General features: G+C 41.6%; 1 protein-coding gene across 1 annotated transcript; it reads right to left on the bottom strand.

The window, feature by feature from the left end:
* Positions 1-706: 706 nt before the first annotated feature.
* LOC131237480 (protein NRT1/ PTR FAMILY 5.10-like) lies at positions 707-17719 on the bottom strand. The gene is made up of 4 exons (XM_058235272.1): positions 17491-17719; positions 17033-17250; positions 1851-2356; positions 707-1600 (listed from the first exon to the last, which is right to left on the bottom strand). The coding sequence occupies exons 1-4, from the start codon at positions 17702-17704 to the stop codon at positions 781-783; spliced, it is 1758 nt and encodes a 585-aa protein (XP_058091255.1). The 5' UTR covers positions 17705-17719; the 3' UTR covers positions 707-780.
* Between the last annotated feature and the right edge of the window lie 8553 nt (positions 17720-26272).

Raw genomic sequence — 26272 nt, 5'->3', positions numbered from 1 at the left:
AATTGGTTTAATAGTATTATCTTCTAATTGGATATGATATGATTTCAATTCGAATTAAGTTATAAGGATTGAATCAATGAATTAAATATTGTGATTGTTATAAATGGATTGCTACATCCTTAGTATTTTATTATTTGTTTAAAAACTCATTTTACTTCGCTGGATTAAAAAATCCAAACAAGCAGTTAGCTTTAGACTAATTCTAGCTATGTTCTCACCAATCTCCTAATGGATTCGATTTCCATCTCATTGAGTTAAAACTACATTGCATATCTGCACTTGGGGTTATCAACCTTCTATTTCGATCTACTTATTTGCGCACCTTGTTTTTCAATCATGTGCGTTTATGTGTAAGGAGTCGGTGAAGCCTTTGGAAGTTGAAGACTGAAGGCACATGATGACTAGAGCACCAAGGAAGTGAGGAATAGACAAATGAGATACCTTGATGACTCTAAGCTTGACTCAAAACAACCCTTGAAACTTTAGATGATTCTTGTCTTAATAGGAAAACCTTTTGTGATTATCCATTAGCCTTACGAGCTTAATTTGAACATAATAAGATATGCCATATATATTTCGAGCCGCTAGAAAACAAACTGTCCAAATCGGCAGACTCAAAAGTGTGCTCGAGTGAAGCTACATCGATCAATTCGGTCTACCGAATATAGCCAAAAAAAATTTGCATTTGGAAGATGAATTTAGATATTAAGGATTTCTTATTTTTCTTAGGAGCCATCTCATAAACAGAAAAGCAAACCATACCCAACCAACCAATGCATGCTATGGAAGGCCATAATAGGTTTGCTTGTAAACAAAGCGTTTGGCTGCACAAATATAAAAACATAACCACAAAGCACTCAAACCTGCAAGAAGCCAATAGTAGTAATCTAAATGCGAATTATTAAGATCGTTGGTTAACCACTCCGGTTTTATACCTTGGATCAATGAAATAATAACACTGCTCAGGAAGCTTCCGGTGCCCACGATGCTAAGATAAGCTGCAGCTCCGATGCTCCGCATCCCATCTGGCATCTGATCATAAAAAAATTCCTGCAAGCCTACCATGGTGAACACGTCCGCGAGTCCGTAAATTATGTACTGTGGTAGCAACCACCATACACTCATAGGAACGGTTGCATTCGGGTGATCGAATGGCCCATATTCTCTAGCAATTTTAAGTCTTCTCATCTCTACCAATGCTGCTACAACCATGGAAGTCACCGAGAGAAAAATCCCGATTCCAATCCTTCGGAGCGTCATTAGGCCGGACGGGATTCCAGTAAGTCTTCTTGTGGTTGGCACGAGGATTCGATCATAGATGGGGACGAATGCAACAATTGTTAGGCTTGAAGAAACTAGGAGGGACGCAGGAGAGACCTCAAAGGAGGACCAGATCTTCCTGTTCATGGTGCTACATTGCTTGGTGAAAAATGTACCAGGCTGTGCGAACACAACTGCAAACATTAAGCAACAAGCCCAGATGGGTACAAGGCGCATGATCTGTTTTGTTTCTTCGACCTGTGCTTGGGTGCATAACCTCCAGCTATTTTGACAACAAGATGCATCTAAGTCATCTACAATGGTAGCCTTGTCCAAGAATCTGCAATATTCAAATTGGTAATTACTACTTGAGAATGCTAACAGCATTTTATGTGTCATTATCGTCAGCGAAAAGTCTGTGTGCACAGTGTATACTGAGAGTCGACCAGCTCATACCCTTAACATTGTTGGGTGAGAATCTTATCAAGCATTTCAAAAAATGAGCTTCTAAAAATTCCCAATTCTTCTGAGGTGAGAGGAATTGATTGGTCCCATCTCTTAACAAGCTTGAAAGGATAGGATTCACTTACTTGAATTGATTGGTCTGAGAAATAACTTCCTTAGCCACAGGCACACATCCGCCCTCATCTGGATTATCATTTCTTGATGGAAGATGCCACTTACGGGCTGCAGCAACAATGACTTTGGGAACTCCAGTCAATGGGCTCTGCCCACTTGGAACTATATGGGTGTATGTGTTCGATCCAAAGAGAAAGAGGAAAAGAGCAAACACCATAGCAATCGTGGGAATCCCGAAGCCGATAGCCCAACCCACATTGTCTTGAATATTAGTTACAATAAGCGTTCCTGCGCCCGCACTACTGCAAATCCCAAAATACCACCAATTGAAGAAAGAATTCTTGGCTTTTCTCCCTTCGGCGCTATCTTCATCGAATTGATCCGCTCCAAATGCTTGCACGCATGGTTTATGTCCTCCTTGTCCTATGCCCACCATATACAGGGAAATGAAAAAGAGCAATTCCCGAACTTGAAGAGGAATCACCATCGCCACTGACATAGTTAATAAGGAAAGTCCCTGCAACCATATACTAAATCAATTATGAATGCCATGCAATAAATTTTTTTTAAAAAGAAAGTTTCTAATAATAAACCACCTTATATCTGTACTTATAATTAAACTAGCATGAATGGTCTCATAGAATAAAAAGTCAAGTTGTCGTGGGACTAAGCCGTGTGTGTATGTCATCTAACCTATCCTACAGGTCAATCCAATCAATAGGTCGGTATACCAGGATTTCGAGCCAACTCACCAAGAACATCGCTGATGGATGGGACTCCTCAAAAATGGGCCAAATCAGTAACTCAAAACAGGATTTTGGGCCAGGTCATTAGGAAAATCATTAGTGAATGGAACTCGGTTGTAACTCTTCAAGGCTAGTGAGTTGGCTTCCCATTGGGCCTCGAGCCTTAAAAATTAGTGTAGGGCCTACTGTTGTAGTAGGACTATGGCATCTAATTCTTCCACCAAGGTTGCCCCACATGATATGATGCTCCCATAAGTCAGGCTGGCCCATCTGGTGCATCCTAATGTGTAATTTGAGGACATTGGGCAGTTGTCCATTGTTTTGTATGGTAGTGCACGCGTTACATGATTGGATTTGCCTGATTTTAACGGTGTCCCAGCGTAATAATGAGTTAGCTGTTTCATACACACAACAAATGGGCTCCACAAGGAGTGGACTCTACGTTATTGTCGTACTAATACACACATCTGTTGAGCGTTTAGAACTACCTTTGTCAATGTTATTACTTCCACACACTTTTTAAGACCTGTAATTTTTTAATTTTCAAAGGCTTTTTGATATGGGAGACCATCTGCATACCACAAGATCCAAGTAATCCTTCAACTCATCCACAAGTGCTTTTGGCTAGTTCATCAGATGGGTCACACTTGGGAAACAAGTAGAACGCCAAGAAAACGTATCCAAGTCTTTTTGAGCATGGAACACCATTGAGTTGACTGACCTATTTTTAGATCACTTAATCTACACCATTGGACCAACTTGATTAATGGTTTGGATCTATGACTCATATGCTACACTAACACATATATATGCCCATCGGCTTAGCAAACCTCCACATAATTGTTGAGTGCCTTTTTTTTTTTTGACCGATAGCCTATTATTTTTGAGCTTTGTCGTGACGTACACAGGCATCCGGGTGAATAGTGAAAAGGTGAGAGCCATCAAGGAATGGTCAGTTCCTATAAACATTCATGAAGTACGAAGTTTTCACGGGTTGACGAAATTTTATCGCCAGTTTGTGGAGAATTTCAGTACCATTATGTCACAAATTATAGATTGTATGAATAAGGGACCATTTCAGTGGACTAACGAAACTGATAGGAACTTTGCTAAAATCAAGCACGGACTATCCACAACCACAGTTCTTGTACTCCCTAGCTTCGACAAACTATTTGAGGTCAAATGTAATGCTTCATATGTCAAAATTGTGAGAGTTTTATTACAAGAAAGTAGGCCAGTAGCCTTCTACAGTAAAAAGCTTAATGATGCACGCGAAAAGTGGTAGACATATGAGCTCGAATTGTATGTCGACATTGTCAACATTACTTCATTAAGAGGGAATTCATTCTTTACACAGACCATCTTGCTCTCAAATTCATTAATAATTAAACTAGCATAAATGATGTGCATGCTAGGTGGATTTTATTCTTGTAGGAATTCACATTTGTGCTAAAGCATAAGTTTGGGTAACAAAACAAAGTGGTTGACACTCTTAGCCAACATACAACCTTGTTAATCACCATGAGCAATGAGGTTGTTTGGTTTGAATGCTTTAAAAACCTATATGTTGGCGACGATGACTTCAAGTATGCGTAAATTAGATGCTAAGAAGGCCAACCCATCGGCCTCCACATTCAAGATGTAATCCTCTTCAAAGGAAATCAATTATGTATTCCACGGAGTTCATTACGAGATCATATCATCCAAAAGCTACATGGAAGTGGCTTCAGCGATCATCATGAGCGGTACGAGACAATAGCTTTCCTTGAAGAATGTTATTATTGGCCACAACTCAAATGAGATGTGGGAAGGGCATTGCAGTTGTGTCACACGTGTCACGCATCCAAGGGGCAATCACAAAATACGGGACTATACACTCCATTACCTGTCCCTGACGATCCTTGGGAGGATTTGTTTATGGACTTTGTGTTAGGACTCCCACGAACCCAATATGGTGTGGATTCTAACTTCGTTGTGGTTGATGAATTTTTCAAGATCGTCCATTTCATACCATACAAGAAAACTCTCAACATTATGTATGTTGCAAATATGTTTTTCTAAGAAGTTATTCAACTACATAGGGTCCTAAAATCCATCACCTCATATCGTGATACTAAGTTCCTCAGTCATTTTTTGGAGGACTTTGTGGTGACGATTTGACACAGTTATAGTTTAGCAGTGCGTATCATCGCAGACTGATGGATAGACCAAGGTAGTAAATCATACACTTGGAAACCTTATACGATACATTTTAGGTGATAAACCCAAACAGTGAGATTTGGCCTTTGCTTAGGCAAATTTCACTTTTAATAATATGCTGAACAGTTCCACCGGCAAGTCCCCATTTGAAGTTATGTATAGACGAGTATCTCGACACGCCCTTGATTTGGTTCCTTTGCCCAAATTCCCGAACATGAGCATTTTCGCAGAACATATGGTAGGCCAAATCATAAGAGTGCACTTTGATCCTCACGACCAGTAGAAGGCATCTAACGATAGGTACAAGGTGAAGGCTTACACGCATCAGTGTTTTAAGGTATTTAATGTGGGCGACAACGTAATGGTTCATTTGCGCAAATAGAGATTTCTGACCGAGACGTACAATAAGCTGAAGAACAAGAAGATTGGACTAGTGCCCATCCTCTGTAAGATCAATGACAATGCATATGTGGCTAATCTTCCTGAAGATATGGAAATCTCATCCACATTCAACGTCGTGGACCTATATGAGTATCATGAACTGAATCCAACCAATAACTTGAGGACGAGTTCTTTTGAAGCGGAAGGAACTGATGTAGAATAGGGATCATGACTAAGATGGACCAAAGAAAAGAAGCTAAGAAGGATTGAACATACTCAGCATAGTTCAACTAGTCAACAAATCCGGCCAACAAGTCAAAATTATGCCAGAAATTCTAGATTGATTCTAGATTACTTTCTATCTGATTTCTGCCAATTTTGATAAGTCAAAATTCTACCAAAAATACCAGATTGCTTACTATTTGATTTCTACCAATTTTGATTGGTCGATAGATCTTGTTGACAGGTCAAAATCCAGTTCGACAGGTACACAAATTGGGTCGACGGGTCAAAAATCATAGAATTTTTAGTTTAAATATGTAGATACTTTTTGGTTATTTTGACCTGTCGACTCGAACAGTCAAGATAGGTCAACAGGCGTTGGAACTTTGCGCGATTTTCTAAATTTGTTTCCTAGCTTGATTAGAACTCTTTGATTACTTTTTTTTAAAAGTTTGTTTAGGGTTATTTAAGGGATGTTAAACTATTTTTTTCATTAATTCATTCAATAAATCAATTCCTTATAAATTTTCTTCTTTCTTCTTGTGGATTCAAGAAAGCTCTCGTGTATTTAAGAGACCCTTGTGTATTTAATTCCTTGTGTGTGCATGTGAAATTAATCTTAACCAACCTTACAAGGAGAGAGAGAGAGAGAGAGAGAGAGGCACGGCTATCTCGTCTTCCATGGGAAAGAGATTTAGAGGAGGACTTGGTTTCAGTGTTCTCATCGATAAAATATTCTTCGACACCAACAATGAGGATTTATAGAGGATATTTGTGAGATACGGGAAGATCGTCGATGTCTTCATGCCTAGAGATGCGAAGATCTTCTACCACAAGGGATTCGCCTTCATCAAATTCATGAACGTGGCTAATGCCTATGCTGCTATAGGTGTTCTCAATGGCAGGAAGGTGGACGGGAGGATGGTTACTGTAGAAATAGATAACCCTAAAAAAACCCCCAAATCGACAAACCTTATCTCCCAACTTAAGGTGATCAACTGCCCCATAATCCCGGATACCCATAGACAACCTCTCTCCAACCCTTTGCATACCTCTCCTACCAGCTATTTTCCCCCAAATCCACAACCCGATTCAAGCCATTTCTTCCCCCAAGGCTTTAATCCAAATCCCCTCTTATCTGTCCCATAACCCTACATATGGCACATATAACCATCCAAACCCCAACCACATTTACGCATGTTCTGCTCCTCTCTCCCCTGCCATGGATAACATCTCCTTCATAGCAAACAGAGAAGAGATCCTCAGTAGACAAAGGGCCCTTTCGTTCTTCATAGTTGCAGCCACCATTGATTGCGAGGTGCAACTCATTCGCCTCACTGGGACCATCTCGGATTCTAGATACTTAGCCTCGATGGTGGACATTGCTCATATTGCGCTGAACAAATTTCTTATCACCTTTAAATATGGGGAGGAACTCATCTCCTACTTCTTATATACCTCCCTTCACCTCAGAATGAAAATCGCTTCAGTAAAGGCTTGGAGCTCGTCGGATTCTCCTTATCAAGAAGGTATATGTCTCACCCTCTACGGTATTCCTATCCATGCTTGGATTGATTTAGTATTTATTGGGCTTGGTAGCACATTTGATCAGGTTTTGGAAGTAGACAGGTCCTCTTCTTTGGGCTTTTTTTTGGTTGATGCTAGAGTGAAGGTGCTCCTGCAACCAGGAAAGGATCCTCATGTGATTTGGAAGTTGATGGTGGGTGACTCGGAATTCCCTATATGGGCCGTGCTTCATCCGCCCTTCCTACATCCTAGTAATGGGAATGCCCACCCACTCCCAGCTCAGGGGGTTGATGCTTTGACCAGGGAATGGGTCGCGCCTTCTATCACCTGGCTGCTCCCTCGTAGATTCATATCCCATGTCTTGAGAGGCCTCCCTGCCCCCCAATTCTTTGACAGTTGGACTTGCCTCACACTGCTATTCCTCTAGCTCCCAAATTCCTCTCTTCTCCCCCTGGTAGATCATATCACCCATTCCTCACAATTTGCTCATAATAACTTTCATGTGTTACCTAACACAGACCAATCCCTTATCCCCTATCCTATAGCCTTGTTATCCCAACCCAACCATATTCAAATTCATCCCACTCATTTGTCCCTCAGTTGTCCAACCCCCCTCCCCCCCCAGCGCCTCATTTTACCCCCTTTTGGGGAGGTAGAACCCCCCCTCTCCTCATAAGGCCCTCTTGGAGGGGCACAACCTGCTCAGATTGCGCTCTTCTGTTGAGATACCTAACACAGAGTGCAAATTTCTGGCCTGGGTACTGGCTCAACAAAGTCTTATCTGTGAGCCTTTGGAGACTAGAGCAATCGACCTCTCAGTTGATCTTTCACCATTCTTCAACAAATCACCTCCATCTCCCCCTCCTCTATCCCCCAACCTTCATGATGCAGCCTCAGCCTGTATCTCATCTCCCTTCTAGTCCCCACCAACCAGATTAGTTCAGCCACATAGAACCTTGCAGTCCCTTGGATCTACCTATCAAGCTTCCATCACGGTTGTTCCCCCTTAATCAGTCCCCTGTGTTGATTCTGGCCATGTCCAGGGCTAGAATGTCTCGCTAATCTAGCTTTTTTGGTCCTAGATCATCACAACAACATCTCGCCCTTGTCTCTCCAGCGCAGATCAACTAGGCTTTCGGCTAAGAGGAGCCTCCTTCGGAACAAAGCTTCCACGGCCCTGGAACCAAGGCTGAATGCTAAGATGAGCAGAATCAGATGCCATGCTCCAACGTCTAAGCAAGCCTCTCATGGATAGAATGCTTATTTGGAATGCTCGAGGTGTGGGAAACAAATCTATAATTTCGTCTCTGAAGCGGTTGATTTCCAAGTTCAGGCCATCTTTGGTGGCCATCTTACAGCCTATGCTTAAGGATAGTAAAAGAGTTAGCCTGGGGCTAAAACTAGGCTTCCACTCTTCAATGTCAAATGTTGCAGAGGGTGGCAAAGTCTGGATTTTCTGTCAGTTGTCCTGCATTGTTGCCCCCTTTGTTGCCTCTTCCCAAAGTTATCTTGCGCCCTTTAGATCCAAGGTAACCCATCTACTTTCCTGGTCACGTTTATCTGTGCTAAATGCTCCAAAATGCAGTGCAGGCTTCTTTGGAACCAGCTGGCATCCTTGGCAGCAACTTTTGATCTCCCCTGGCTAGTTGGAGGGGACTTCAATATGGTACACTCCTAAGCAGAATGCAGGGGTTCAGGCCCTTTTGACTCAAGAAGTGTTGCTGAATTCATTGATGGTCTCGATAGGGTGGGCCTATCGGACGTCGGATTCGTGGGGAACAAGTTCACGTGCTGTAATAATCAGAATGGCTAGGCGAGAAGGTGGGCTAGGCTGGATAGAGTCTACTGTAATTCCTCTTAGATGGGGTTTTTTCCAACCCTGCGGGTCAAACATATGGCTAGATTACATTCTGACCATGATCCTCTCCTAGTCTCTCTCCCTTCTACTCCCAGATCCTTCCCGAAACCTTGAAGGTTCCAAAGAATGTGGCTGGGCCACGCTTCATTCCAGGATCTGATCAAGAACTCTTGGAAATCAGATGTGGTTGGTGATATGTTGATTACCCTTTAAAGTAAATTGAGGAACGTTAAGGTGGCCCTGAAAACATGGAACAGGGACATCTTTGGGAATATTTTCCTCCAAGTTAAACAGGTTGATATAGAGCTCGCTTTAGCAGAGGAGGATTCTCTACTTTTGACAACCTAGTAGCACGTTCGAATCCTGAATCAGGCTAAAGATAAGTTAGCCAAGCTGGAACTATGCGAAGAAATTTTCTTGAAACAGAAATCCAGGTGTAACTAGCTTAGAGAGGGAGATCGGAATACTAGTGTTTTTTTTTTTCCATAAGATAGCTTCAGAGTAGGCGAGAAGATCTTCCATTCATAGCATTGAGATGTAGGATGGGCAGGTGGCTGATAACCAGGATAGTATCAAGATAGTTGCTGTAGAATTCTTTGCCTCCCTTTTATCAGCTGAGCCAACCGTGCCTCATCCGAATATCCTAAACTGCATTCCTGATGTGATCTCAGTGAAGGACAATCTGGAATTGCTGCAGGAACCCTCCATTGAGGAGGTCCACCTTACAGTGAAAGGGCTTCCCCTGGATGGGGTCCCGGGTCGTGATGGATTTACTGGGGCCTTCTTTTAAGGCTGCTGGGATATTGTTGGGAAAAATATTTTTCAAGCGGTCTTGTCATTTTTCAGAAGGGGTTTCCTCCCTAGGGCCAACACAGCGACGCTCATTTGCCTCATCCTAAAAACTGTGGCATCGAAGAATTTCTTTGATTATTGTCCTATAAGCTTATGTAACTGCATTTATAAGATCTTTTCTAAGTTAATTGCAGATCGCCTGAGCAGGATTCTGAACAAGATCATCTCGCCTAAGCAAGGGGCTTTTCTCAAAGGGAGATCCATAGCTGAAAATAGTGTTCTCGCTCAAGAAGTCTTCTGAGATATTGACAGAAAAATCCGAGATGGGAACATCCTCATTAAGCTGGATATGGAAAAATCCTAAGATAGGTTAGACTGGGGGTTCCTTAAAGTTGTCTTGGGCCGCTTTGGATTTGATCCATCTTGGATAAACTTGTTGGAATGCTGCTGGAAAAACTCCTGGTTCTCAGTTATAATTAATGGGGATTCTTGTGGTTTCTTCCGGTCGTCCAGAGGTCTTAGGCAGGGCGACCCTATTTCTCTCGGTCTATTTATTCTAGCTTCTGAAGTCTTGGGCCATGGTTTTCAGCAACTAGTTACCTACAGGTCCTGCCTCCCCTTCTCCACAAGCAGAAGCTGCCCAGTCATCTCTCACCAACTGTGGCCATATTAGTGTAGAGAATTCTTTGTTTTGGGCAGGGATCTGCTCCCTTCACCTACCTGGGTGTCCCTATTTATAGAGGGAGATCACTTAGCTCCTACTTCCGTTCGTTGGTGGAAAAAATTTCAGGCTAGAATCTTAGGCTAGAAGTTCAAATTGCTGTCCCAGGCGGGCCGCCCTACACTCATCAATCACGTCCTGAACAGCATCCCAGTTCATGTTGTGGTAGCTAATGATATCCCATCTTCTCTCCTGAAGGAACTTAATAAAGCCTCCTCTGATTTCTTTTGGGGCTGGGATGGGACACGTAGGCACTACCACTGGCTTAGATGGGAGTGTATTGCCCACCCAAAGGAAGAAGGAGGCCTCGACATCAAAAGTCTGGCCTGTGTTTTGACGGCTTTCAAGATGAAGCTATCTTGGAATGTTTACAGCTCGCATGAGGATAGCAACTGAGTGAGATTTATTAAAGCTAAATACCTATCAGATTTGTCCATTGATGGTGGTGCAAGCCGATCCAGCCACGCTTCTCCAATCTGGAAACGAATCTGCTCTTTGTTCCTTGAGATTGCTGCCAGGTCTCGCTGGCTGATTGGGATCGGTGACTTGAACTTCTGGACTGATTTCTGGTTGGGTCTTGGGCCCCTGTCCAATTGGGTACATCATCCTTTCTAGCTACTTTCTAATCACGTTCGAGATTATATTGGTCCCCAAGGCTAGATTGATCCCTCTTTTGTTCGCTCCCTCCTCCCGTCAGAGGTTGTCGACAACATAAATGATGAAGGCTTCTACATCTCCCCCACTGAAGACACAAAATTTATTCCCTCTCTTCATCTGACAAGTTTAAGGTTAGAATTGCATGGGACATTCTTAGGCCAATCAGTTTTAAGTATCCCTGGGCCAGATGGGTATGACACCCTCTCATCCCTCTGAAAATCTCCCTGTTCTCTTGGAAAATCTTCCACAGAGCGATCCCGGTGGATGAGAGATCCCAAGCCAAGGGGGCCCATCTTGCCTCCAGATGAGCCTATTGCCCCCATCCTCTTTGGTCCGCTGTTGAATCGATCGACCACCTTTTCTCGGATGGTTTTCCTGTTAGGAATATCTGGAGTCATTTCCAACCTGTCTTTAGGATCCCTCCCTCGTTTCACTCTTCTGCCATGGGCAGGGCCTCTCGCCTGACATCTGACTGCCTTATCACTCTTTGTGCCGTCCTGCCCTCTTTCATCTTCTGGGGGATCTGGCTCAAAAGGAATAAATTCCTTTTCGATGGCATCCTATTTAGCTCCGTCAGAGTTATCGCTCAGGTTCACCGTTGGATCGAAATGATTGGCCCCACCCTTGCCAAATTATCCTAATAGGCGGTCGCTCACTCTCCATGCACTCTTGCATATTTTCGGCTTGGTGTCGCCCCCTATTTCCCCTCGAGTAGTGAAATGGCTCAAGCCAAAGACTAGTTGGATCAAAATTAATGTCGATGGGTCTGCTCCATTGCGAGAGACTGTAAACGGGATTTTGTTTTTGCCTTCTCTTTAGGCAATGGCACTACCACGAATTCCAGGGCTAAATTTCGTGCAATCTGGGAGGGCCTGGCTAAGTGCACCAATCTAGGCTTCTCTAAAGTTGAGGTCGCTAGCAATTCCAAGTCTATCGTCGGGATCCTTCCAAAGATCAATTCTTCGGCTTGGCCTATGTGCTACTGGTGTTCGAGGGTTAGGGCATTGCAGGACGAGCTGGATATTTCCTTTGCCCACACTCCCTGGGAAGCAAATGCGGTTGCTAATGATTTTGCCAGGCGGGGTAGTGCTTCCCAGTCCAGCTCCTTCTTCAATTCTCAAGCCTCTCAGCTTAGCGTTACTAGGGGTCTTCTTTTCTTGGATAGGGTAGGCTTGGGTTACGTGAGGGAGGGATGATTTCCTGTATCTAATATATGATAGGTGCGGCATCGGCCTTTTTGTGTTGCCCACCTGAAGGCTCTGTACATCTTTCTTGATCTATATATAAACTTCTTTTTTTTAAAAAAAAAAAAAAAAAGAAAAAAGAAAAGAAAAGAGAGAGAGAGACCCTTGTGGATTCAAGGTAGTTATCAATCGAGGAGGACCTCATCACATCCTCCCCTACGTCAACTTGTGTGGATGGATGGGCTTCATGTGTTGATGTGTTGCATACTGAGTTGTTTATATCACTCAATGGTTACACTATCAGTTTAGCATGTGATATCCTAGTTAGTTCCCAGATGATATAGGTGTGCTTATGCACAAGAAATGTTATCTTTGATGGATTGGGAAAGATTTCTTTAATGAACTTTGGGTGTTTGGGTGATTAAGTATTAATCACAATGGAAAAGGCAAGATGTGTATTTAACATTTATAAAACTTAGAGCACTTGATTGAGCATGATAGGCAATAGGAGTTTCCATCAGAGAGGTGGTGTGCTAGTATATTTACTTAAAATTGTTCGCCAAGAAGTCCCTTTTTCGACATGTGTGCTTGATGGATTCAAGCATAGAGTAATTTAAGGGCAAGTGGGACATTGATGGTGTTGTTTCCTAAAAAAATTAATATGCACTCTAATCCACTTGCCATGTGGATATGTTAGGATTAATTTCAACCATGGATCTGGATGTTTATGTGTCCTTTTTCGGAAATGTGTAATATGCCTTGACAATATCCGGCCTTACCTTAAAACTAATTATAATATAGGTTTTGTGAGGATCAAATCCTTTGGTCTTTAAGAATTTGAGATTGGATATAGTGGTAATTGACTAGAGGAGGGGTAGTGTTCCATGGATCTTAGCAAAAATGCTTAGGACACATTTATTAACATCGATCTTTGAGATGCTTGGCTTAGGATAGAATATCTCTACCATTGGTAGCTGACTTGGTGTCGATTATGCCTTATCCTTATCCTACATAGGAGTGTGAGTGGCCCATGGATATAGGATCCTACTATGGACTTTTGTACACTTACATTGGAGGGATCAAGTTCGAGTTAATAGTTTACAGACCCATTATCTTGGATTATGATTATTGTGATCATAGACTTGATGATATATAAAAGGTGATCAAATCCTTAGATGCAAGGATATATAGGGGTTTTGATCTTGGCTAAACAGCTTTCGCTCATGTTATCAAATCATTACATGACTACTAAAAGTGGGTGATGATGGTTGGCCATTAAAGATAGGAAGATCGACTCTCATCTTAAATTCTCGATCTGTCCAATCTACTCGATTGCTGACGTGTTGGGGATATTGTAGGATCATATCGTTGACCTCATCATCGCTGGATTCCCCATCCTCAAGAATAATTATGTGGTTTACTGCCGGCATTGTCATGCGATCAGTGCAATTACGAGTTGTAACACTTTGCTAGGGGTGGATCACTGCCATGAACATGAAGTTGGCCTAAGGTCTTGGCCATGCGATCGATGGAAGCCTGCAGCTTTTGTATGACTTGTCAATTCTCTTATTGCGCTACTTCCAAAACCTCTAAAAGATGATTCCATAAAGCATTGTTCATGGGATTATTGCCTGACCCATCGTTAGAAGCTATAGTTCCGAGGAGAAAGCCTCGTTCTGATACCGAATTGATGCGGGAAAGGACATGTTGAGGTCGAGCACCTTCTTCCTTAGGGGATAACTACTCCGAATCCATGGAGCTACTCACAAAGATACCTCGAATCCATGAGAAAATAAAAATAGAAATAATTTTCTAAAAATTTGAAATAAATTGATTGATGTCTAAAAATGAGTTTACAACCCTTTAAATAATGTTATGAACCCTAGGGAGAAGTTTCAGAATCAAACTACAACTAAGGGCGTGTTTGATTTTCCAATTCCCGGGGAAATGCCCCGTGAATGGTAATAAATATTTCCCTCCTTAATTGCCACACTCTTCCCCATAATTGATTTGATGGCTTACTTTTTTAGATGTAAAAATGGCAAATATTTTGAAATATTTGTGGGTCCCACCATGATGCATATCATATATCTACACCGTTCACCCATTATGTCAGATGAATTTATGATATAAGCCAAAAAATGAGGCATATCCAAAGCTCAAGTGGACCACACCATAGAAAAATGTGAATTAAATACTTACCGTTAAAAACTTCATGGGGCCATTGTTTCTTTTGATATGGGCTAGTTGAGTGTTGGATCTAACTCATTTTTCTTCTCATATCGCAAAATGTTGTGATAAAATAAATGAACGGAATAGATATATCATATACATCAAGATGAGGTCCTAAAATGGCCACTACTACTTTTGAACTGGTTTCCAAGAAATGAAATTCCAGGAATATTCAAACAGGTGAAACGGTAATAATCACCCATTTCCAGGGTATTAACCGATTCCAGGTGAAACGATAAAAATCAAACAGGCCCTAAAATTCCCAGGAATCGTGACTTACTATAAATAGTAAACTTACTATTTATAGACAGTCATGATTTCCACTAGACCTCGTGGTTTTTGGCCAAAAATAGTAAGTATCCTATTTGGTTCAACCATGCTATTCTTCTAAATTTTCTAAGCACTTTTCATGTTGGACATGACTCCTAAAACCCAACAGATGAAGAGTTGCAATCAAGCTAAAACTCACCGTAAATAGTAAAAACGAAATTAAAATTGATTTTCAACCATCGATCTGATGGAATCTCGCAAATTCCATGTGGGTAACCCAGCATAGCTAGGTTGTGTGGCTAAAGTAGCTTCCCCTACCCCAAAATCATATATGGCATGTTGGATAATTCATTCTGGTTTACAGGTGTGCCCATTTTAAGTTTCTAATGATTTGGATGACTTCTGCCTCTGATCGGGCCTTCTCTAGTCCATCTTGGCCATGAAATTGTTCGCAACCTGCTCTACATCACATGGCCCACCTGTTGAACTTGAAAGGACCAATCTGATTTGTAACCTAAGCTTTCTACATAGTGAGATTCACATGATGGAGATCCTGGATAACACGTTCATGCCTTGCCAGGGAGCATGATAGCGAATAGACATGGCACCTCATGGATTACTTATGGCTTAGAGCAGCTTTGACTACGCAATCGATGTTAAATTATTTTGGAAGGAAAATTTGGTCACGAAGGCGAGAGATGTTTTAAAATTTTCATGATGCTTAAATATGAACAATAGAAAGCTACATTACAAAATTTCACTCAACAGTACGTCATAGATTAGTTGTGGCATTGAAAAGCTTTAAAGGCACGATCGGTGTCAAATAATTTTAAAAGGAAATTAACTAGGTCATGAAAATGAGAGATTGTTTTAATAATATATACAAATACACTTAAATATATGCAAATACAAAGATACAATATTATAAAATTTCACTCCACTTAAATGCTACACAGGAGCACTGTGACTCAGTGTGGCGAATGTGTCCCACCATTTTAATAATGTTTCCTACAACATTTTCAATTGAAAACTGATTAGCAACAAGAGGGTGCACCGCTATAGGCAGTAGAGTGCCCTTTCATCCAGGATATTCAACAGGAAGATACACACCCAGAGCGAGACAGGAACCTCAAAAACTCAACTGCATAGAAAGTCTATGGGCGTGTTTGATTGTTGGGAAATTATTTGAGTTGGCATAAAATTTCATGAGGTATGATTAAATTTGTTTGGTTGATGAACCAGAATTTTGGGGAAATTCAGATAAAAGTCAAAGTTTCTGTTTAAATTCTGTAGGTTTTCCATTCCAGATAAAAGTTACGCTTTTTATTCACGGGAAAAGATGTGATGGAAATCTAATATGTAAAAAACCAACAAAAACAGTTTGAGCCAACCAAACATGTTTTTCTGAAACCAAGGACTTATTCAAGAAATATAGAAAACACCCCAAAGAAATTGTCCGTGAGTTTTCTTGAATTGGGATACAGAACTTAGTAACATTTAATGTCTAAAAATATTATAACAATTGTAGATTATCGGTGAGTCAACTTAAATTGTGATGGCCTGTCTGACATCCGGTTACGCAGGCCTTGGGCATCTCCTTGGAGCCTCCGAAAAGGAGCTCTCTAGAAGTAGTCAAATGGTCCAACCCACCGATAGATTCCCTCGAGTTGAATGTGGACGGCTCATTTAAGGGAACCCGGCGTTATCCCTAGCTCGTGCCTTAGTCGAGGCCCGAGGGTCTTTCCCCCTATGCTAACATGGGCATCAAGTGTATTATAGTGGAGAGTGACTGCAAGGTAGTAGTTGATTTACTCAACAAGGACAGCCACTCTTGTGGAGTATGTGGTACTGGAGGACGAGGATAGAAGTGATCAGGCGGAAAATCCTGATAATCATCCCGTGCGCCCCGCTTTTGGAGCAAAACCCAAGACAGTAAAACCTTTATCGATGTCCAGAGACTCTTATCTCTATCCGTGGAGCCCTCCTTTTAGACCGAGTGTGGATAGGGGAGCTTAAGAGAGAGATCGGCCCCTTAGTTTTGATTCCTTCTTTCTTCCCGGTATAGATGGGCCTGTGTTGTCTTTTTTGTGTCTATAGGCCTGCCCGAAGTGGGCGCTATCTTGCATAGTCCCCTTGCTATTTATAAAAAATGTCTTCTTTAAATAAATAATTTTTTTTAAAAAAAAAAGTTAAATTGTGACGAGTTTTCCAGCTTGATGATCCGAGTTGAATCAATTGAGTTAACCTGGGTCTTCAGCTATTCATGACCAAATCTTAACCAAATTGAGTTTTTTTTTTTTTTTTTGAAGCCTGGAAGACATCTGATATTGTGAGAGGAGTGGCGCTTTTGCAAGTTTTTCAAATAGAGCAAAACAATTGATACAGTAGACAGAGAGAAGCTGACCAGGAGATAAATCAACGACGAAATGAGTATGGTTCGGTAGCGGCCCAAATAGGAGTCTGCAATGAACGCTCCGAGCAACGGAAGTAGGGCGGCTACACCACTCCAAGTGTTCACTTTCTTCGCTGCAGACACAGTCGACTCGTTCAAGACAATGGTGAGATACATGATCAGATTTGCTGAGATGCCATAGTATGCGAATCGCTCTGCAACTTCGACTCCTGCAATATGAAGGAAAAATTACAAATTAGAAATCAGTCAAATACTATATTTAGGAGAGGACACCGTTCATGTGTCTGGTATGGTCCGCTCTGCATGATCTTCATGCAAGGGCCATCCATGGATAGAACCCACAAGGTGGACAGTGCAGATCTGCAATCTGACCCGCCAGGGCTCATGCTTTTGGCAACAAATTCCACATTGCTGATGAAGGGTGCGAAAATTAAGAAGGTTTACATTACCGATTATATAAATGGCAGATCTCCATCCTCCAGTAGGCTTCCTTTCCACCTTTCGGTCCTCCTCACATTGATCCTCAAGACCACTTAGCAGAGGAGATGTTTGCGAGCCATCCATTTCCTCAACTTGTTCTGAAAGTGACTTGGCAACCGAATGATTTATGCGGTTATAACTTTTGGAAAGAGCTGTGCTATTGCTACACGCGGAAGTAGGCATCCGAGTTGTACTCTCGTCGGACTACCCAATGCATCACATTGATGCCAGATCTGTATCCTTCATCAGGTGGACCGCCGTTCAGGTACAACTCATGTCATCGGGCGTCTTCATAAGAAAAACGGTTGGCTAGAGAGAAAAAAATCCAATTGTCTGCTGTTTTGCAGAGCTTGTGGGGAAAGCTCATAGTAGGCCTTGCTGGATGAATCCACCGGATCTTCAGAGGTTGGTTGTAAAGAATACAGTTAAATCACTATATATGGTCATGGAAAATGTATAATGGTCCATATTCCACAGAGCTACCGGCAAAAGAACATGATAGCCCCAGGCGTTGAATGGACCGGGTCTTGCATGTGTATGCAATGTTGGCACTAATGTTATAAGGAAATCCATTGATTCATGCGATAGAGTAGCTATAGCATTTCTCCGCAAAATTTATCAAATTTATCTGAAAAAGAAGTGTATACATAGTTGGGCCCACCAAATGAGCGGCATGGATCGTTTACATGTTTGATAAGTTAGCACTTGTGAGAGGCAGAAAAGTTCACTAATGTCAATGCAATTGACCAGAAGTACAGATGAGCAGTTGTTATACTTCCCACGTTTTCCTCGATAACGCCTTGCTTAAAAGCTTTCCTACTAAAAAAACGAACTGTAAAAAAAGACAAGTGGGGTGTCCTACGAGATGTCGATTCTATCATTTTATGATATAATAAAAGCGGAGCTGAATGAATGATTCAGTCTCTTCGAAATCTCACCCACATGAGTGTTGGGGATTTGTACTGCGGAATCACACAGATCCAGATCTATAATAGCAATTCAATAGTAACAAGCAATCACAAAGGAACACAAAGTTTTAACGTGGAAAATCCTTGCGGAAAAAAAAACCACGGTACAAAGTGACAGAAATCTATTATGAAATAGAAATTATAAGAGAGAGGACTTACCCGATTCGAACAACCTCGAATCTCACCCTTGCTACACCCTTGCTATACCCTTTTGATAACCCTAGAACCCTTTAGAATGCTTTAGAATAATTTCTCCATTATTTAGAAAGGCCCTAGGGACCCCTATGTGTAGTTTAGGCAACTTCCTTTCGCACCTTACGAAAAAATGACTCAAATTTTCGCAGTCCGCATTAGATTCGGAAACGAATCTGCGTAACTACGACTAGTCGAGCTGAGGCTATGACTGGTCATAGGACCCCTACGACCGATCGAGCAATCACCACGACCGGTCATGAGTCCCGGACACCAAAAAAAGTGAGCTCGTTGGACTTCGAGTCGTGTAGTGCTCAACAAGTCGAGTAGCTCCCTCGACCGGTCGTGGCTGACCCACGACCGGTCGAGCAACAGAAAAATCTGAAGATTTAAGGCTTCAGACAACAATCTCCATAAAGTTTTCAATCTTCAGCCGTGTAGCTCCTTGACCTCTTCTCTTATATCTTCATTTCATCATAGCTTCAATCAACGCTTCTCGTGTACACTATGTCCTTCTTTTATGCCATCGCCAAGCCCAGAGAAGTTGCACAGAACTTGATCTTCTCTGGAACGACCTTGGTGAGCATGTCTGCTGGATTTACGCTAGTGTGAATTTTTTCCAATGCGACGCCTCCTTCCTCGAGCACCTGTCGGATAAAGTGGTGACGAACATCAATGTGTTTAGTACGAGAGTGATAAACAGAATTTTTAGCCAAATTGATAGCGCTCTCGCTATCACAGTTAACCGGCACGACCTCCTGCTGAAGTCCCAACTGATTTATCATGCCTCTGAGCCAAACACCTTCTTTAAATGCTTCTGTCACTGCCATATATTCTGCTTCGGTCGTGGAAAGAGCCACCACAGACTGAAGCTTTGACATCCAACTGATTGCTCCACCCGCTAGTACAAACGAGTATCCTGAAGTAGACTTCCTGGAATCTATACTGCCTGCATAATCAGAATCCACATACCCTACCAACTTTGTTTTTGTCTTTTCAAAAGTTAAGACGTAGTCTTTCGTGCCTCGAATGTATCGAAGTAGCTATTTCACCGCCTCCCAATGATGCTTGTCGGGGTTTGACATGTATCTGCTCACAACACCAACTACCTGTGAAATATCCAGTCTCGTATAGACCATGACATATATTAAACTGCCAACCGCATTCGAATAGGGCACATGAGACATATTCTGCTTTTCCTCATTGGATTTAGGACATTGTTCTGAGGGAAGCTTGAAGTGAGCCGCGTGGGGAACGCTTATCGACTTTGGCTAGTCTATCCTATACTTGATCAATACCTTTTCAAGGTATTCTACCTGTGACAACCAAAGCCTGCTCCTCTTTTTGTCTCTATGAATATCTATGCCGAAAACCCTCTTTGCAGCCCCCAGATCTTTCATCTCGAATGTCCCTGATAACTAAGTCTTCAGTACGTTGATTTCAGACATATCATGACAGGCGATCAACATATCATCAACATATAGTACTGGATGATGAATTTTTCATCACTCAGTGTCTCGTAATAGACACAGTGGTCGTATTCACTCCGAGTAAATTTCTAACTCACTACGAAAGAATCATAATTTTTATACCACTGCTTAGGCGACTGTTTCAGGTCGTACAACAATCTCATTAACCTGCAAACCTTTTTCTCTGCCCCTTTAACTTAGCCCTCTGGTTGCTTCATGTAGATCTGCTCTTCCAATTCCCCATACAGGAATGCAGTCTTCACATCCATCTGTTCTAACTCGAGATCGTATTGGGCAACCAGCGTCAACACGAATCTGATAGATACCTGCTTAACCACCAGCACGAATATCTCTATGAAGTCGATTCCTTCTCTCTGAGCATAACCCTTCGCTACCAACCTTGCTTTGTATATATCTTGTTTCCTTTTAAATAACCACTTACATCCGATCGCTTTTCGGCCCACAAGAAGCTCCACTAGCTCCCATATGTGATTTTTGTGCAACGAGTCCATCTCATCATCCATCGCCGCCTTCCACTTTTCTGCATCAGGCTCATTAAGAGCCTCCTGAATAGTAGACGGGTCCCTCTCATCTGTAATGAGGACATATGCAATATTAGAGTCGTCCCTGTATCTTGCCAGTAACCTGCGATCACGCGATGGGTTCCTTCTCACAGGTGGCTGCTCCACCTGACCCCGTACCTCTGTCTTCGCATCTGTCTCTGCCTGTGTATCATCTGTATCAATCTGGACGTCTACGATCACCTTTTCCAGTTCCTCTTGCTCCTTTTGATCATTCTTGCGAAATAGGGAACTTTTATCGAATCTGACGTCACTGCTAGTGATGACCTTGCGTGTAACCTTGTCGAATAACTCGAAACCTTTCACACCAATGCCATAGCCAACGAAGATATACTTTTTAGCCCTATGGTCTAACTTATCTCTCTCAACTGATGGTACATGAGAGTAAGCCTCACAACTAAATATGCGTAGATCTGAGTAGTCGAGTTTCTGACCACTCCGTACTTCCTCTGGGATTTTACATTCAATTGCCGTTGAAGGAGAACGGTTCACCAAATAACAAGCCGTGTTAACGGCTTCAGTCCATAGGTCCTTGCCCAACGTATCATTACTTAACATGCATCTGGCCCTCTCCAGGAGAGTCCGATTCATTCGCTCAGCCACATCGTTTTTCTCGGGCGTGTGGCGCACTGTGCTGTGACTAATGATCCCTTCGTCCTTACAATAATCATTAAATTCAGTGGAAGTAAATTCTCCACCATTGTCAGTCCTTAAAACCTTTATTTTTCGCCCTAATTATTTTTCCACCATTGCCTTCCATTGCTTGAATATGGTGAAAACTTCAGATTTACGTTTCATGAAGTAAACCCAAACTTTCCTGGAGTAGTCGTCAATGAATGAAACAAACCATGACAACTCCATAATGGAAACTTCTGGCGATGGCCCCCATACGTTAGAGTGCACATAATCAAGCACTCCCTTACAAACACGTTTTCCAGATTTAAAAGACAGTCTAGATTGTTTACCATCTGTACAATGCTCGCATATATCTAAATCAGAATTTTTAAAAACTGGAATCAAACACCGATCAAAAAGTACCTTCATGCCCCGCTTGCTCATGTGGCCCAGACGAGCATGCCACATACGTAGAGACGTGGAGTCTGCAATAGCTGCTGCCGCTCCACCTGCCGAAGTGCTCCCAATCAACCTGTAAAGGTTTTCATGCCTTTGCACTCTCATAACCACGAGTACCCCTTTTGAAACTTTATGGACACCATCAATGCTAGTGAACTTGCACCCTATAGCCTCGAGTGCACCGAGAGAAATCCAACTTTTCTTCATATCAGGAACGTGCCTTACGTCAGTCATGATACACTCCATCCCATCAAACATCTTAATACTCAATGTACCAATAGTCACAACATTACAGGCATTGTCATTGCCCATAAAAACCTGTCCACCATCGCATTCGTTGTAATTGGCGAACCAACTCTGATGAGGAGTCATGTGATAAGATGCTCATGTGTCAAGTATCCACTCGTCTTTATGATTGTTGTGTAAGTGACCAATCATGGAAACAGATAGAACATCACCACCACTTGATTCTTCATCAGATGTGACCATATTGGCCTCCTTGGAAGAGGCCACTGAATTTTCTTTCTTCGTTTTAGGATTTCTACAATCCTTCTTCATGTGTCCAAACAACTCACAATTTTAACGCTTTAATTTTCCTTTGCCATTGCCATTGGATTTGGATCTAGGTCTTGAGGATCCTGTACCTCTCTCAAAATCTCTGCCCCTCGTAATCAGTACATCGGAAGATGCCCCTATGTCACCGTTTAACTTTCTCATATCCTTTCCTTGAAGGGCTGAGATAACGGTGTCAACACTTAAGGTTTTATTTGCGGTGCACATCGTGTCCCTGAAAGACTCATATGATGCAGGAAGAGAATTTAACAATATACATGCTTGTTCCTCATCTTTGACCACTTCCTCCATATTCAGCAATTTGCACATCAATTTATTAAAGTTGCTAATATGGGTTTCTAGATCTCCACCCTCTGCCATCTTGAAGGTATAACACTGTAGCTTCAAGTATAGGCGATTTTCAGAGGACTTCTTTACAAAGATGATCTCTAGCTTCACCCACAAATCAGCCGCAGTTTTCTCCCTTAAAACATTATAGAGAACCTCATCCGTGAGACATAAACGGATAGAGGCTAAAGCATTGCTATTAAGGTTTTTCCATTCATCATCTTTCATGGTAGATTTTCGCTCCTCAAGAGCCTTAATCTCGCCTTGCTTGGTTAACAGGCTAATCATCTTAGCCTTCCATAACTCAAAATTATTTTTTCCGGAGTACTTCTCAATATCAAACTTGTCGTTTCCCATTATTACTAATCTTGTAGATTCAGATCTGTGCCCCAACGATTGCTCTGATACCACTTGTTGGGGATTTGTGCTGCGGAATCACACAGATCTAAATCTAGGATAGCAATTCAATAGTAATAAGCAATCACAGAAGAACACAAAGTTTTAACGTGGAAAACCCTTGTGAAAAAAAAACCACGGCACAAAGCAACAGAAATCCACTATGAAATAGAAATTACAAGAGAGATGACTTATCCGATTCGAACAACCTCGAATCTCACCCTTGCTACACCCTTTTGATAACCCTAAAACCCTTTAGAATTCTTTAGAATAATTTTTCCATTATTTAAAAAGGCCCTAGGGACCCCTATTTATAGTTTAGGCAACTTCCTTTCGCACCTTGCGAAAGACTGACTCAAATTTCCGCAGTCCGCATCAGATTCGGAAACGAATCTGCGTAACTACGACTAGTCGAGCAGAGGCTACGACTAGTCGTAGGACCCCTATGATCGGTCGAGCAATCACCACGACCGGTCGTAAGTCCCGGACACAAAAAAAAGTGAGCTCGCTGGACTTCGAGTCGTGCAGTGCACGGCAAGTTGAGCAGCTCCCTCGACCGGTCGTGGTTGACCCACAACTGGTCGAGCAACAGAAAAATTTGAAGATTTAAGGCTTCAGACAACAATGAGTTGACCTAGCTGAGTTTTGACTTGACCCACTGATCGAGTTTGAGTTTAAGCATATAGAGTCATGCTAATTACCTAACTAAGTTAAGCCAAATACCCAAGGGTTATAATTTTCTAATGGGCCTGTTTGGATTATGAAAAATGTAAAAGGGAAATAGGTTTTCTTATGTTATAAGCATTGTTTTTTTTTTTTTTTTTAATTATAAAGAATTTGTTGTTGAAGGATAGAAGAGATAAAAAGACATTGGGATGAGGGCCCCACAATGATGTATTTATTATATCCACAACGTTAATACATTTGGTGAGACCATTTTAGAGCATGAGAAAAAATATGAATCATATCCAAATCTTAAATGGACCACACCACATATAGAAGCTGGGATAATGATTTCACTGTTAAAACATTAATAGGGCCTACCATAACATTTATTTTCCATCCAATCTGTTAATAAGGTCACAAAGACCCAGATTGAGATGAAAAAAATATATATATCATATTGATCCAAAACTTCTGTGACACCCAAACTAAAACCGAAGCAATATAATATACAATATAGCAGCCCATTAACTGAGAACTAGCCTCACCATTTTTGTAGTTCTTTTTTCCCTTATCATCCCGAGACCTACATTATCTAGGGCTACGGATCCCCTAATTTTTCCTAGGGAGATTAGCTTCGCTTGTGTAAATCCTATTGTGACAACCAACGGTTGCCAATTTGGCTAAGGTCATGTGTAACAAAATTACTCTCTCTCGGAGCGTAGGAGTAATAAGGGAGCTTTCTTGCTTTGCATGATCCTCACATGGTACCAGCTATTCCATGGGCTGAGGGTAAGGGATTAGTGACCGCGTCAACAATAATAAAAGAGTCGGTCTCGACTATAATGTTAGAGAAACCCATTTCTCCACAAATCTCTAGCCTGTTGATGTAGAGTGGGTCGCAAACACTTTCATGGCAAAAATGGACTAGAGAAGGCCTGATCATTGGTGGAAAGGATCCGAACCATTAAAACCTTAAATTAGTGGTATGTCACAAATCGGGATAAGTTTTTCAACATATTATATATGATTTTGGGGTAGGTGGACCTACTTAAGCCAACTAACCTGCTACGCCAAGTTGATCATGCTGGATTTGCGAGATTCCATTAGATCAATGATCAAAAGTCTAGTTTAGTTTTTTTTTATACTATAAATAGTAAGTTTTACTTCAAGTATAACTTTTGATCCTTTGAGTTGTAGATGTTGTGCCCAACATGAAAATGACTTAGAAAAGTTAGGAGAATAACATGGTTGGGCCAAATTGGACACTTACTATTTTTGGCTGGAAACCACAAAGTCCAGTAGGAATAGAAGCGTCTATAAATTGTAAGTTATTTATAGTAAGTCAAGTTTTTAGGGTGTTTTGAGTTGGAATCGAAGTTTAAAACTTTTTCATAGGTTTGAACTCTTTATTTAAAGAGTTATAATTTTGGTTTTTTTATAATCAATCAAATTATTTCAAATTTATTAGGAATTATTCATGTTTTTATCCCTTGCGGATTCCTAGAAGCTCTGTGTGGATTCCAAAGAGCTCTATGGATTCAAAGTAGTTATCCCTTGAGGAAAATAGTGATAGACCTTATCATGTCCCTCCCTACGCCACCCATCGAGCATTGCCTGAGCTTTAGCAATGGTATCCAACTCTCAATAGTTTGGTTGGCAAGAAACAACACATCAAATAAACGTGAGAAGTGATGTCATACGTACCTTAAATGTGACTGAACCGTGGGAGAACAGGTGGTCTATGTCTTCCACATTGTTGAATTGGTGAGTGTTGGAAGAAGGTATGAGTTGTATTGGGTTCCTCCGTCAATGCCTGGTATCCTGTTGAATCTATGTTAGGCTTTCTCCTTGATCTGCTGAGAGGATAGAGGGGAAGGTATCTCATGTTCTAAGCTTGTATTTATGGAAAGCATCGAAAGGAAAGTGTTTTGTGGAAAACTTTATTTTTAGGAAACTTAGGCAATAGAAATATTACTTCCTTTCATGTTTTTCAACATATTCTTCTAGAAATTTAGGATATATTTTCAAATTTGTTGTTTAGCTAACTAAAAAAATAATAATAATAAAAATAAAAATAAAAATTAGAGAAGAGAAATCTAGGTAGTTGCTAGCATGTATCAAGTTATCATGTGGTACATTTGGGATATTCGAAAATGAATAATGACACTATAGACACACCCCGGGTTGATAAGCTGATTGAGTTTGAACTAATGGATGGATGACCGAACCTCAATCCTAAACTCCAGGAACCCTGGTCCTACAACCTAATCTCAGCTCGTTCAACCCAGTTAACCCAATCTGTCTAACCCTAAACTCTAGAGTCTTAAGTCAACTCGGCGAATCAACTCACTCGGTCAGTGTACCCAATCCAACATCCTACTCAACTCACCTGGTTAAGCCCAAAACCAAGCCCAAAAGAAAGCCCAATCAGAGAAATGGTCGAAACCTCAAAGCAACAGCCTTCAGAATAAAGCCTCCACATTCTTGGAGAATGTTGCCTACCGG

Source organism: Magnolia sinica, chromosome 2 (genome assembly GCF_029962835.1).
Source record: "Magnolia sinica isolate HGM2019 chromosome 2, MsV1, whole genome shotgun sequence".
Lineage (NCBI taxonomy): Eukaryota > Viridiplantae > Streptophyta > Magnoliopsida > Magnoliales > Magnoliaceae > Magnolia > Magnolia sinica.
This window is presented reverse-complemented; position numbering and strand designations above follow the sequence as displayed.